General features: G+C 45.6%; 1 protein-coding gene across 1 annotated transcript in view; it reads right to left on the reverse strand.

Moving 5' to 3' along the window:
• Nucleotides 1–2,288: 2,288 nt before the first annotated feature.
• MXRA5 (matrix remodeling associated 5) overlaps nucleotides 2,289–12,421 on the reverse strand; it is a 38,562-nt gene continuing 28,429 nt past the window's right edge. Inside the window, exons 6-7 of the mRNA XM_054472920.2 lie at nucleotides 10,381–11,281; nucleotides 2,289–5,350 (exon numbers count right to left, since the gene is read on the reverse strand). Of these exons, the coding sequence (XP_054328895.1) occupies nucleotides 3,442–5,350; nucleotides 10,381–11,281 (2,810 nt within the window). The 3' untranslated portion in view covers nucleotides 2,289–3,441. The remainder of the gene's footprint in view (nucleotides 5,351–10,380; nucleotides 11,282–12,421) is intronic.

The following is a 12,421-nucleotide window of genomic DNA, read 5'->3' on the forward strand; positions in this document are numbered from 1 at the left end:
TCTCCTTGCTTGAGGCTCAAACTTTCATCATGATGTTTTTGCCGCCAGGAGAACATGTCCTCCCATTTGTCCGTGTCATTCTGCCCAGCCATTCTTCTATTCTTGACTCTGTAAAAATGTTATCTCAGTCATCAAAATGTAGCTCTTTCTTAATGGGACTACAATCCCACCTGGTTTTTTAATCCTCTAGAATCTGAATGTCCTCTGAACCACTTTTAATGTTTTCAAGTGCCTCTTCAGCCCATCACCTCATGTGAACGCAGAAGTTTGGGTTGAGAGGATGTTTTTACCATTTTTTTCCAGGTAAAATTGCACCAAGGTATGTCCTGCAGAAACATTATCTACACCTAGGAGAATTTACCTCCCCAGATCTCAGTTTCCGCATCAGGCACTGAAGCAGGCTGTCCAAATGAATGTGTTTCTAAAACCCTCTGCTGCATGTATTTATCTAGCACAGTGTTTTCCAACCAGGGATGGTACAGCCTCATGGGGAGAATGTGGCTATGTCTAGAGACATTTTTGATTATCACACTGGGGTGGTGGATGCTCCTGGCATCTGGTGGGTGGAGCCCAGGGATGCTGCTCAACACCCTACAGTGCACAGGACGGTCCCACCACAGAGAATGCTCCAGCCCCAGATGTCCATAGTGCTGAGGCTGAGAAATCCTTAGCATGAGAAACTCTATTACCCATCCAGTCATGCATCATCTATCTACCTATCTATCTATCTATCTGTCTGTCTATCTATCTATCTATCATCTATCTGTCTATCTATCTATCTATCTATCTATCATCTATCTGTGTATCTATCTGTCTATCTATTATCCATCCATCCATCTATCACCCATCCAGCCAGCCATCATCTATTTTTCTATCTACCCCTCTATTATCTACCCAATTACCTATCTAATTCACCCAATGATCTATCATCAGTCTATGTATCTATCCATCTATTGATCATCCATTCAACCATTTATTATCATCTATCTATAATTCATCCAAACATCCATCATCTATTTATCTATATGCATACCTATCCTCCACCCAACTATCCATCCTTTATCTATCTGTGTATCTATCATCCATCCAACCATCCATTATTTATCTATCTATCTATCTATCATCCATCCAACCATCTATTATCTATCTACCTATCTTACTCCTTTCCATATCTATTATCTATTTATATCTATAAATCATCTATCTGTATCAATCCTTATCTATTTATGTCTCCTATCCATATCTATTATCAACCTATCATCTATCACTTTATATCTATCAATCATTTATCTATCTGTCATCTATCTACCATCTATCTATCACTTTCTATCTATATCAATCATCTGTCAGTTATCTATCTACCAATCTAATCTATCCTTTATGTCAGTGGCTCTCAGCTAGGAGCAAGTTTGCACCCCCTAAAGGGGCATTTGGCAATGTCCAGAGACATTTTTGGTCATCACAATTTTGGGGGGGCGGGAGGGTACTAGTATCTGGCGGGTAGAGCCCAGGGATGCTGCTCAACACCCTACACAGGACTCCCCAGCCCAGAGAATCATCCAGCCCCAAATGTTATTCACGTGCATTTTGAGAGACCCTGCACCATCTGAAGAGCCTGTCTATTGAGGATAAACACTCCAAGCACCACCTCCTCCTCCACCTCTCTGCCTCCTCAGGCCTCTCTTGATATCCAGCACACAGTAAGGGCTGTGCAGACATATTTAAGCAAATAAGTGGATTCATGAATGAGAGACAGGCTCTATGCCTCCCACAGAGTTAAAAAAAAAAACTGCATTCTTTAGTTTCCACGACCAACATTCTTTAACAATTGGCGACAGTGCATTTCCTGAAATGCTGACAGTCATATTTTTCCCAAATGTTTATCTTGTTTGCCTTTTTCCTTCCTCTCAGGGGAAGCAAAAGAAGGACAGTTTTGCATATTTGTGGAACACCAGTACATGTATTTCCAGATGTCACTTTAACAAAAATTAAAAAAGAAAAATCCTGAAGGATTTCCTAGAGCACTGCTTCTCAGTCCCCACACTGTCTTGCTGCATACTGAAATTGTCACTACATGCAAGTGACACTCAAACCCTGCCTTCCTGCCTGCCAAATCTGTCATCAGAAGCATTGCCTTTGTCTCAGTTTCCTTGCCTGTTAAAAATGTGTAGAGAAGCTAATCATGGAGAGAAAGTGAATGAAAGCAGTTTTTTCAACCGCTCTGATGGAAACCCAAATTCATGGGACCCTCTTTTGTCCTTGAAAATAGCATTGTCATCACTGCCCGGTTTTTGGGAGAATATTATTTTATTATCAAATGTACAGTATATTGACCTTAAAAATACAGTAAAGCAGTCATGGAAATAACAGGTCTTGTATTATTCATGAGCACAAACTGACTCATGGCTGGGGAAGAAGCAGCCACCTTAGACCAGATGGACAAGTCAGATACTGCAGAGAAGTTTCTGGGCTTTTCGGGGAAGACCCTAGATTCAATTCTGTAAAGTTATGATGCAGTTTTCTCCTTCCTCTCCTCTCACCTCCTCGGAGCACAGCTTTTAACAAAAACTTTGCATACAAGGAAATCTAATATCGCAGCCTTCCCCACTGCAGGGTTCCTGGAGAAGGTAATATAACAGTGGTGACTGAATTTGAAGGAGGTTGGAGAGAAATTTTTTAAAATTGTATTTCCATGTCTGCTGTAATGTATCCAAGTCTTGTAAAGACCAATAATTTATTAATTTTAATGAGACAGAAAGTATTTCTCCTTCTAGTCTCATCGTCTGATTTGAAAGGAAAAAAAAATATATATAAAACATTATATAAAAAGTGAGTTCCAGGAAGAAATGTTTTTCTTTTTTTATATAAAATGGTAGCTGTATGTATGTAACTCTGAATTAAAATATATATATATATATCAATCACTCTGGTTCTAAATCCTTATTGGGCAAGCTGGAGTTTTGAAGTGACAAAGGAAATAACTGAAAGATGACTTGTCAATCTGGTACAAAGTCTATCATGTAAAAACTGCAGCAGGTTAACTAGGTGATGCATCTTCAATGGGGTAGTGAGGCGTTGTTCATGTCTATGGCTTATTTTTGATGAATGTTCCTCAGATATCCTATGGACGCTTATGAAGGCAGTCGAGTGGCATTTGCAAAAAAAGAAAAATTGCAGTCAGAGCACAGATACCCTGAATGAAGCCTCTGGCATGATGTAAACACAAAAGAAAGTTCCCAGCAAGGCTGAGCCCTCCTTCTCGTGTCTGTATTGCTTCCTTTTCCCAACAATTGTAGATCAAGATCAACCTCAACTTGAAACCCACCGGGGGCCACCATGCACTATGACACATTATTTAAGAGCTCCGATTCCCCAACCTGGCTTCCCTTACAAACCCCGCTTTGTTGTCAGTTCCTAAGCAATCATTCTGGAATCTACATTTCAGAAGACGTGGATGTAAGTTGTTTTGGAGTCACTGCCGAGAATGTTTTTTGCCATGCACTTGTAGAAGCCGGCATCTCTCTGTGTGGCATGCTGGATGGTCAGTGATCCCTGGGGGTGAAGAAATCTGTTTCCATACAGACGAGCCTGAACCCCTGCCTTCAGATGCGACTTATCCGGTAACTCCCACGTGATGTCAGCTTTGGGAATCCCCATAGCCATGCAGTTCAGTTTCACGGTGTTCCCAGGCCGGGTGTAGATGACCGGGGTGGGCTCGCTGGTGATCCGGGGAGGATAGGCGATCACAATCACGGGGATGCTGGTGACCGAAGGGCCGTACTCCGTCTCCATCCTGCATACATAAGTACCCCTGTCAAACACCGAGGCCTCACGAACCATGAGGGTGCCATTGTCCAGAAGAGAAACGCGTCCCAGGATTTGGGGGCCCTCCAGATGCATGCCATTGGGGAGCGTCCAGGAGAAACGTCCCTGCCCAGCCCCGGGAGGGGTGCAGGGGAGCTTCAGGGTCTCACCATTGATGATGCTGACCAGGTTATGATACTGCTTGTTTGCTTCCGGTTTCAGTCCCACCTTCAGGGAGACCAGCCTCTCCGTGTGGCCAGCGGCATTGCGGGCCACGCAGCGGTAGGCCCCGGCGTCCACCGAGGAGAGACCGCTAATGTGTAGCATGCCATCAGCCTTGTGGTAGAAGCGCTGCAGCTGCTGTCCACTCTGCAGATCGGTGCCATTGGGAAGGACCCACACCAGGCAGGGTGTCGGGGTCCCCGCGGCAGAGCAGTTGAGGCTGATGGTGTGGCCTGCCATGGCCGTGATCTTCTCGCTGATCGGATCGTGGAAGATGGGTTTCTCCATGGGCTCCAGGACAGTGAGCTGCACGATCAACCTGGCCTCCCCTCCCTCGTTGCGTGCCATGCATACCAGCTGGACGGAGTCGCTCTTCCTCAGACTCCTGATGTCCAGGGAACCGTTGCCATGGACAGTGACCCGGTTTCCATAGTATGGAGCTGGCAGAACCACGCCCTCGGGAAAAGCCCATAACACCCTCGGGGTGGGGATGCCTTCAGCTCTGCAGTCAATCAGTTTCCGACTGCCCCCGGCTGCTATCTCCCGCACAGTGGTGATGGGGTTGGGGTTACCGTTGATCTTGGGTGGCTGGACGTTGACGTGAATCCACACCGTCTTCCTATCCTCTCCGGCGCTGTTCCTGACCAAGCAGGTGTAATTGCCACTGTCAGAACGCTGGGCTTTCTGAATAAGGAGAGTGCCATCTTGGTATATCTGATACTTCTCAGAGGAGGTGGGGATCACCTTGTTGGTTGGGGACAACCAAGTCACCTTGGGCATGGGTTCTCCTTTGGCCTCACAGGCTACAGTGACCACGTCTCCATAGGGCACCTGAACCGCCAAGTAAGTCTTGTTCCGGATGGTGGCGGGCGCTGTCAGCACCTTGACTCTGACTCTCATCTCGTCCTTCCCGACCTGATTTTCGGCAAAGCAGGTGTAGTCTCCTTCCTCCCTCATCCCCACTTCGTTAAAGTAAAGTGTCCCATTGTTGAAGACGACATAGCGCTTGGTGCGTCCACCGCTGTCATCCGACTGCATGAAGGAGTTCACCAGACTCCCATCTGGGAGGCTCCAGGAGATCTCGGGATTGGGAAGCCCGGTGGCCACACAGTCCACTTTCAGGTCACCCCCATAGAAGACTTTGTGGTCGTTCTCCTCCTTGTGTTCAATCTTGGCCGGTTTCATCACCACATCCACCTTGAGCACCACGTAGTCATCACCAACCTTATTTCGAGCTACGCACAGGTAATCTCCGGCATCTTTGTCCGTCACTGATTTCACCACCAGGGTCCCATTGGCAAACACCTTGATTCTGCTATCAAAACTACAGAAAAAAAGAAAAAGGAGTAAGATGTCAGTTTCCTAAATGCTCTACTGTGGCATTAGGTCACTGGAATAACACAAAAATAGGTGGTTCTGTGATGCATCAGCCCAGGTGGCTGCTATTGCAAAATGCCCAATGGTTTTTACAGCCTGGAGAAGGTTGTGGAAAGTGATTGACTGCAAATAAGAACTCCCTGTTGAATCTGATGTTAGGCTGGCCTGACCATGGGTTCAAGGACCTGAAATGTAGTCAAAGACGCCAATCCCATTCCTGCAAGTGTGTGTGGATCAAGTATTTGCATGGTGGTCATTACAGAGGTCATTGTAACAACAAAATCAGATAAAATGCTACAGTTATGGAGACGGTGATGAATCTGGGTCAACCTTATAAAGATGTTAAATTCTTCCTGGAGAAAATGCTTTAGACACGGTTTCTACTCTTGGCAATTTCTTTTTTTAAAGCTGTTCTATCCCAGTTTTGGGCAAGAGTCAGAAAAGCAACTCTAATATGGTCATGTAATTATGGTTATGCCCAGAGTTTCAAGGTGAGTTTCAAGGCGAGTTTCAAGGCTAAAATTGGGCTCTTCAGAAGCTGGCACTGTTGGTGTAACAGGTTTTCCAGAATTTGTAATTAAAGCTGAATAACACTCACTAGCTAAAATCTCAAGGCTGGTGTATCATTCTTCCCCATGAAGTCCAAGCCCTGCTGAGTTAATAATTACAAAAAGGTTTAACAGAGGCGAACTAGAAAGGATGATAGGAAAATCTTCATTATATATGTAAGAGTTTTATAAATACTAAAGTATCCTTTAGTTATTCGGAACTAATATGTTGAATAATCCAGTGAAAAGATTGAGAAAGTTCTCCCTTTTAAAATTGTCCCTATTGAATTCTCAATTACACAAACATTATAATGGGAGCCTTAATATTTCCTAAATACCACACTTTCTTTTTTTTTTTTTAAGAACTGAGGTCTTGTTTGTCACCCAGGCCGGAGTGCAGTGGTGCAATCATAGCTAACTGTAGTCTCGATCTCTTGGACTCAAGGGACACTTCTGTCTCAGCCTCCTGAGTAGCTTGGACTACAACCATACACCAATATGCCTGGCTGGAGTTTATTTTATTTTTTATTTTGTAGAGAAAGGATCTTGCTGTGTTGTCCAGGCTGAGTTTGAACTCCTGGACTTAAGTGATCCTTCTGCCTTGGTCTCCCAAAGTGCTGGGATTACAGGCATGAGCCACCATACCTGGCAACACTCCATTTTTCTGATGGCATGTCTAAGACAGTGTCATAGATCTTTTAAAAAATAAGCCCAATTGTGATTACATTCAACCTAATCATTGTAATGAAAGCAATGATTAACTATGACCGTATACACTGTTTTGTGGGCCATGAGTGAGAATCAAGTCAATGTAACTTGGTAAGGAATTTAATAGGTGTGGGACAGGCAAGGACATTTAAATGTGCCTTGGAATTTGAATCCAAAAATGAGTATGGTAGCATGTGTCTGTAAACATTCTGAGGCTTCCATTAACAGTGACCCCTAGCCCAGTAGTCGTCAGAATCAACTGAGCAAATCTCAAAGCCACAGATGCCTATGCGTCGTGAGAGATTCAGCTTCAAGAAACGAAGCTCTGATATTTGTTTTTGTTTTTGTTTTTGTTTTTTGAGATGGAGTCTCGCTCTGTCGCCCAGGCTGGAGTGCAGTGGCCTGATCTCGGCTCACTGCAACCTCCGCCTCCCGGGTTCAAATGATTCTCCTGCCTCAGCTTTCTGAGTAGCTGGGTCTACAGGCATAGGCCACCATGCCCTGCTAATTTTTGTATTTTGAGTAGAGACGGGGTTTCACCATATTGGTCCGGCTGGTCTTGAACTCCTGACCTCAAGCAATCCACCCACCTCGGCCTCCCAAAGTGCTGGGATTGCAGGCGTGAGCCACTGCGCCTGGCTCAATATTTGTATTTTTAAATAGCAGGGCAGAGCCTGCTCTTTGACAAAATGCACATGGTTTGTTCAATTACACTTTACTAAGAATATAGTAAGAATTTACTAAGAATGAAGCGACAGAAATAATGTTTTATAATTTATTTAGGATTTATATGGAGACATTAATGGAATGACTCAAAAATCTTACTGGAACTGCATTCTTATACTGTTATCCATTCAAAATTGCCTCCACCATGCCAAATTCAATGGAAAACAGTTCTCTATGTGGCAGCACATCTGCTAAGCTGGAAGGCATTCCTGGGTAAATTGGGTACATGGCTCTTCTGGATTGATTGTGCAAGCTCTTCAGGGCACCACCCAGCCATCTAAAGTATAAAATACAGGCAGGGAAAAGGCATCTCAGCCCTTTTCCTGAATTGCAAAGAGTCCTGGAAGGCCAGACACAACTGTGCAGAAGAAAACCTTGGACGCTGATTTTGCTCCCACCCTGGGGAGGGACCCACGGTGAGAGGCTTTCCTACTCGAGCTACTGAGTGCTGAAGACAGCACAATCCAGGGGTTCTCCACCATTGCACTGTGAATTTAGTTGGACTCCATTTTACCTTTCCTCTACTGTCTGGGTCCTCTATTTTTTGAAATGCTTATTAAAGAGATATTAGCTCTTTTTTTGTATCTAGCTCAGGGTTTCTCAATCTTGGCACTAGGGACATTTGGGGCTAGAAGTTTCTCTGTGATGGGGCCATCCTGTGAACTGTAGGGTGTTGAGCAGTGTCCCCAGACTCCACCCACCAGATGCCAGTAGCACCCATCCAATCTGTGATAACCAAAAAATGTTGCCAGACATAGCCAAATATCTCCTGGGAAGAAAATCTCCCTGGTTGTAAACAACTGCCATAGACAGGTAGGTAGGCAGATAGATAGATAGATAGATAGATAGATAGATAGATAGATAGATGTCGGTGGATGCATGAATGAATAGATACGTAAGAGATAAGGATCGATGGATAGGTTAGGTATACAGGAATGAACGAATGGATAAATAGATAGGTAAATGGATAGGCAAAATCTTACATGCTAAGACAGGGTTACTTGACCTCAGCAGTAGTAACATTTAAGGCAAGATGAATGCTAATCTGTGGTGGGGTGTCCTGTGCACTGTAGGGTGTTGAGCAGCATCCTGGGGCTGCAGCCACCATATACCAGAAGCACACCCTCCACCCCAGAGTCATCATGACCTAAAATGTCTCCATACATCACCAACTGTCCCTTGGGGACTAAGGAACACCTGATGCCTGGTTGCAAACCACTGCCATAGATGATGGATGGATAGACAGACAGACAGATGATAGATAGATAGATAGATAGATAGATAGATAGATAGAATCTTTCATGCTAAGACAGACATTGAAGGTAGGATGAATGACTATCTGTGATGGGCCATCCTGTGCACTGCAGGACGTTGAGCACCGTCCCTGGGCTCCACCCACCAGATACCAGAAGCACCCACTGCCCCATTTGTGACAATCAAAGGTGTCTTCAGATATCGCCAAGGGTTGTCTTGGGGCAAAATCACCCTTGGTTGCAAAGCACTGCCACAAACCTGTATATCTGGGAACTGATGGCACTTGATTAGAAGGTGGCTTGGCTTTCTTCATAGCCCAAGTACATTTTTATCATTTCAAGTGCACTATGTTGGTGTGGTAACGATGCTTTTAAAGCAATGTATACACTTTGACTGTACCAATAATGCCATATTAAAATAAAGCCTAACACATCTACGTATTTTGTTGAAATCAATAATGGAAATAGAGGCAAGCTGAATTGTTTGTCCTAACATTATAGTTAAACATGTAATCATTAAAACAAGAATTTCTTGGTTCATTTATCTTTTTTCTTTTTTTTTTTTTTTTTTAATGGGGCAAGAGAGGAGGAAGTTAAGTATTTGTTAAGAAGTTAAGTGTTTGTTCTGGATCCGAGTTTAGAGGGACAAAATTTCATTGCATAAAAATCACACACTGGGGCTGGGTGCCATGGCTCACCCCTGTAATCCCAGCACTTTGGGAGGCCAAGGTGGGCGGATCACGAGGTCAGGAGATTGAGACCATCCTGGCTAACACGGTGAAACCCCGTCTCTACTAAAAATACAAAAAATTAGCCGGGCGTGGTGGTGGGTGCCTGTAGTCCCAGCTACTCGGGAGGCTGAGGCAGGAGAATGGCGTGAACCTGGGAGGCGGAGCTTGCAGTGAGCCGAGATCTTGCCACTGCACTCCAGCCTAGGCGACAGAGCGAGATTCCGTCTCAAAAATAAATAAATAAATAAATAAATGAATAAATAAATAAATAAATCACACACCGGGCCACGCACAGGAGCTCAAGCCTGTCATCCCAGCACTTTGGGAGGTCGGGGCGGGAAGATTGCTTGAGGTGAAGTGCTCGAGATCATCCTTGGGAACATAGCAGATCCCATCTCTACAAAAAGTAAATAATAATAATAATAATAATAACAAGCCGTGCCTCATGGTGCACACCTGTAGTCCCAGCTACTCAGGAGGCTGAAGCTGGACGATCGCTTGAACCCAGAAGTTTGAGGCTGCAGTGAGCTATGATCGCACCACTGCACTCCAGCCTGGGCAACAGAGTGACACCCTGTCTCTAATGAATTTATTATTATTATTATTTGAGATGGAATGTCACTCTGTCATCCAGGGTGAAGTGGTGTGATCTTGGCTCACTGCAACCTCCACCTCCCGGGTTCAAGCAATTCTCCTGCCTCAGCCTCCAGAGTAGCTGGGACTACAGACGCTCGCCACAATGCCCGGCAAATTTTTGTATGTTTATTAGAGACAGTGTTTCACCATGTCGGCCAGGCTGGTCTCGAACTCCTGACCTCAAGTGATCCGCCCGCCTCGGCCTCCCAAAGTGCTGGGATTACAGGCGTGAGCCACCGTGCCCTGCTAATTAATTTCATTTAATTTTATCGGACGCAGGGAGCAATGTGTGTGCATATTCATCCTGAAAAAGGACTCATATTCGTTGGGGCCACGAGCCCAGCGATTTACAGGAAGCCACGCAGAGCCGCCTACCTGAAGAGCGCGTCGATCATCCTCTTGGACGGCAGCCTCCAGAGGATGCGCGGCCAGGGGTCCCCCGAGGCGCTGCAGTCCAGCTTGAGGGTCCCTCCGTACCTGACGTCCGTCCTCCGCGGGGAGGTGCCCGTGATGCGCGCGTTGGCTGCTGCACGCTGCACGTTCAGCTGCACCGTCCTGCGCGCTGAGCCTACCAGGTTGGCGGCCACGCACTCATAGCGCCCGCTGTCCTTGGGCGCGAGGTTGCGGATGTAGAGCGTCCCGTTGGGGAAAACAAACAAGTTCCCGTGGAGGAACTGCGAGGGGCGGATCTGGGTACCGTCCCCGAGCACCCAGCGCACGCTGGGCAGAGGCGCAGCCTTGGCAGTGCAGTGAATGTGAATGCTGAGCCCCGGGGGCAGCGAGATGTTCTCCAGCTTCTCCTGGTGGATAACGGGGGGCAGTGCCGCCACGTGCAGGCGGATGGCCAGGCTGTCCGCCCCGGCTGCATTGCTGGCCACGCACTTATAGACGCCTCTGTCTGAGAAGGACGCCTCCTTGATGGAAAGGGTCCGGTTTTCGTGCAGGGTGACGCGGCCCTCCACGGGGGACACAGTTTGCCACACCCTCCTGTCGGGGAAGATCCAGGAAATTTGGGGGGCTGGGGTCCCTTTGGCCAGACACTCCATTGCAATGGTGTCTCCCAGGTAGACGGTGACGTCCTGGTAGTGGGAGGCTAGGATTTGAGGTTGCTGCACGGTGACCGAAAGCAAGACCACCATCCTGTCCAGGCCGTGCAGATTGCTGGCGGTGCACATATACTGGCCTCGATCTTGTACTTGAACCTTCCGTATCACTAAGGTACCGTTCTTGAGAACCTCAAACCGTTGTATCCTGGTATTCGGAGTCATAAGAGCTCCTGGAGAAAATTAACATAGTCAGCTTTGGCATAAACTGTACCCTTTTGATAATGCTCAAACGAGCAGTATTAGTTAATCTAATTCTCCACTTTATCACCCAGGCAGCAAAAGCAAATGTAGTAGGTAGAATGTTTTAGTGTTTTTAAAAGTTTTTTTTTTTATGTTTATTTTATTTGTTAGAGATAGGGTCTTGCTCTGTCTCCCAGGTGAGAGTGCAGTGGTACAATCATAGCTCACTGCAGTCTCGACCTCCTGGACTCAGCCTTCTAAGTAGCTGGGGCTACAGGTGCAGGCCACCACTCCTGGATAATTTAAATTTTTGTTTTTTGTAGAGACATGGTCTTGCTGTGTTGCCCAGGTTGGTCTTGAACTCCTGACCTCAAGTGATTCTCTTGTCTTGACTACCCAGAGTGCTGGGATTACAAGTGTGAGCCACCACACCCAGCCTGTTTTGGTCCTAACCATGAAAGAAATGTAAAACTGAGATATCATCTCACGCCTGTTGAAATGGCTATTATCAAAAAGACCAAAAACACAGACACTGGTGAAGATGTGGAGAAAAGGGCACCCTCGTACACTGTTGGTGGGAACGTAATTTGGTACAACCACTATGGAAAACAGTATGGAGGTTCCTCATAAAACTAACAATAGAGCTGCCTATGGTCTAGCAATCCCACTACTGGGTATTTATCCAAAGGAAATGATGTCAGTATGTTGACAAGACATCTGCACTCCCGCGTTTACCACAGTGCTATTCACAATAGCCAAGATATGGAATTCAGCTAAGTGTCCATCAATGAATGAATGGATAAAGAGAATGTGGTATATATGCACAATGAAATGCCATTCTGTCTTTTCTATTTCTTTTTCTTTTTTCTTTTAAAAAAAAAAACGAAATTCTGTCATTTGCCACAACATAAATGAACCTGGAGGACATTAGATTAAGTGAAATAAACCAGGCACAGACAGACAAATACTGCATGATCTCACTTATATGTGCAATGTAAGAAAGTTGAACTCACAGAAGCTGAAGCAGATAGTGGAATGGTGGTTACCAGAGGCTGGGGGTGGGAGTAAAGGGAAGATATTAATTAAAGAGTAAGAAGTTCAGTTAGGAGGAATATGCTTAAGTGATATTA

The sequence above is a fragment of the Pongo pygmaeus genome, chromosome X, assembly GCF_028885625.2.
Source record: "Pongo pygmaeus isolate AG05252 chromosome X, NHGRI_mPonPyg2-v2.0_pri, whole genome shotgun sequence".
NCBI lineage: Eukaryota > Metazoa > Chordata > Mammalia > Primates > Hominidae > Pongo > Pongo pygmaeus.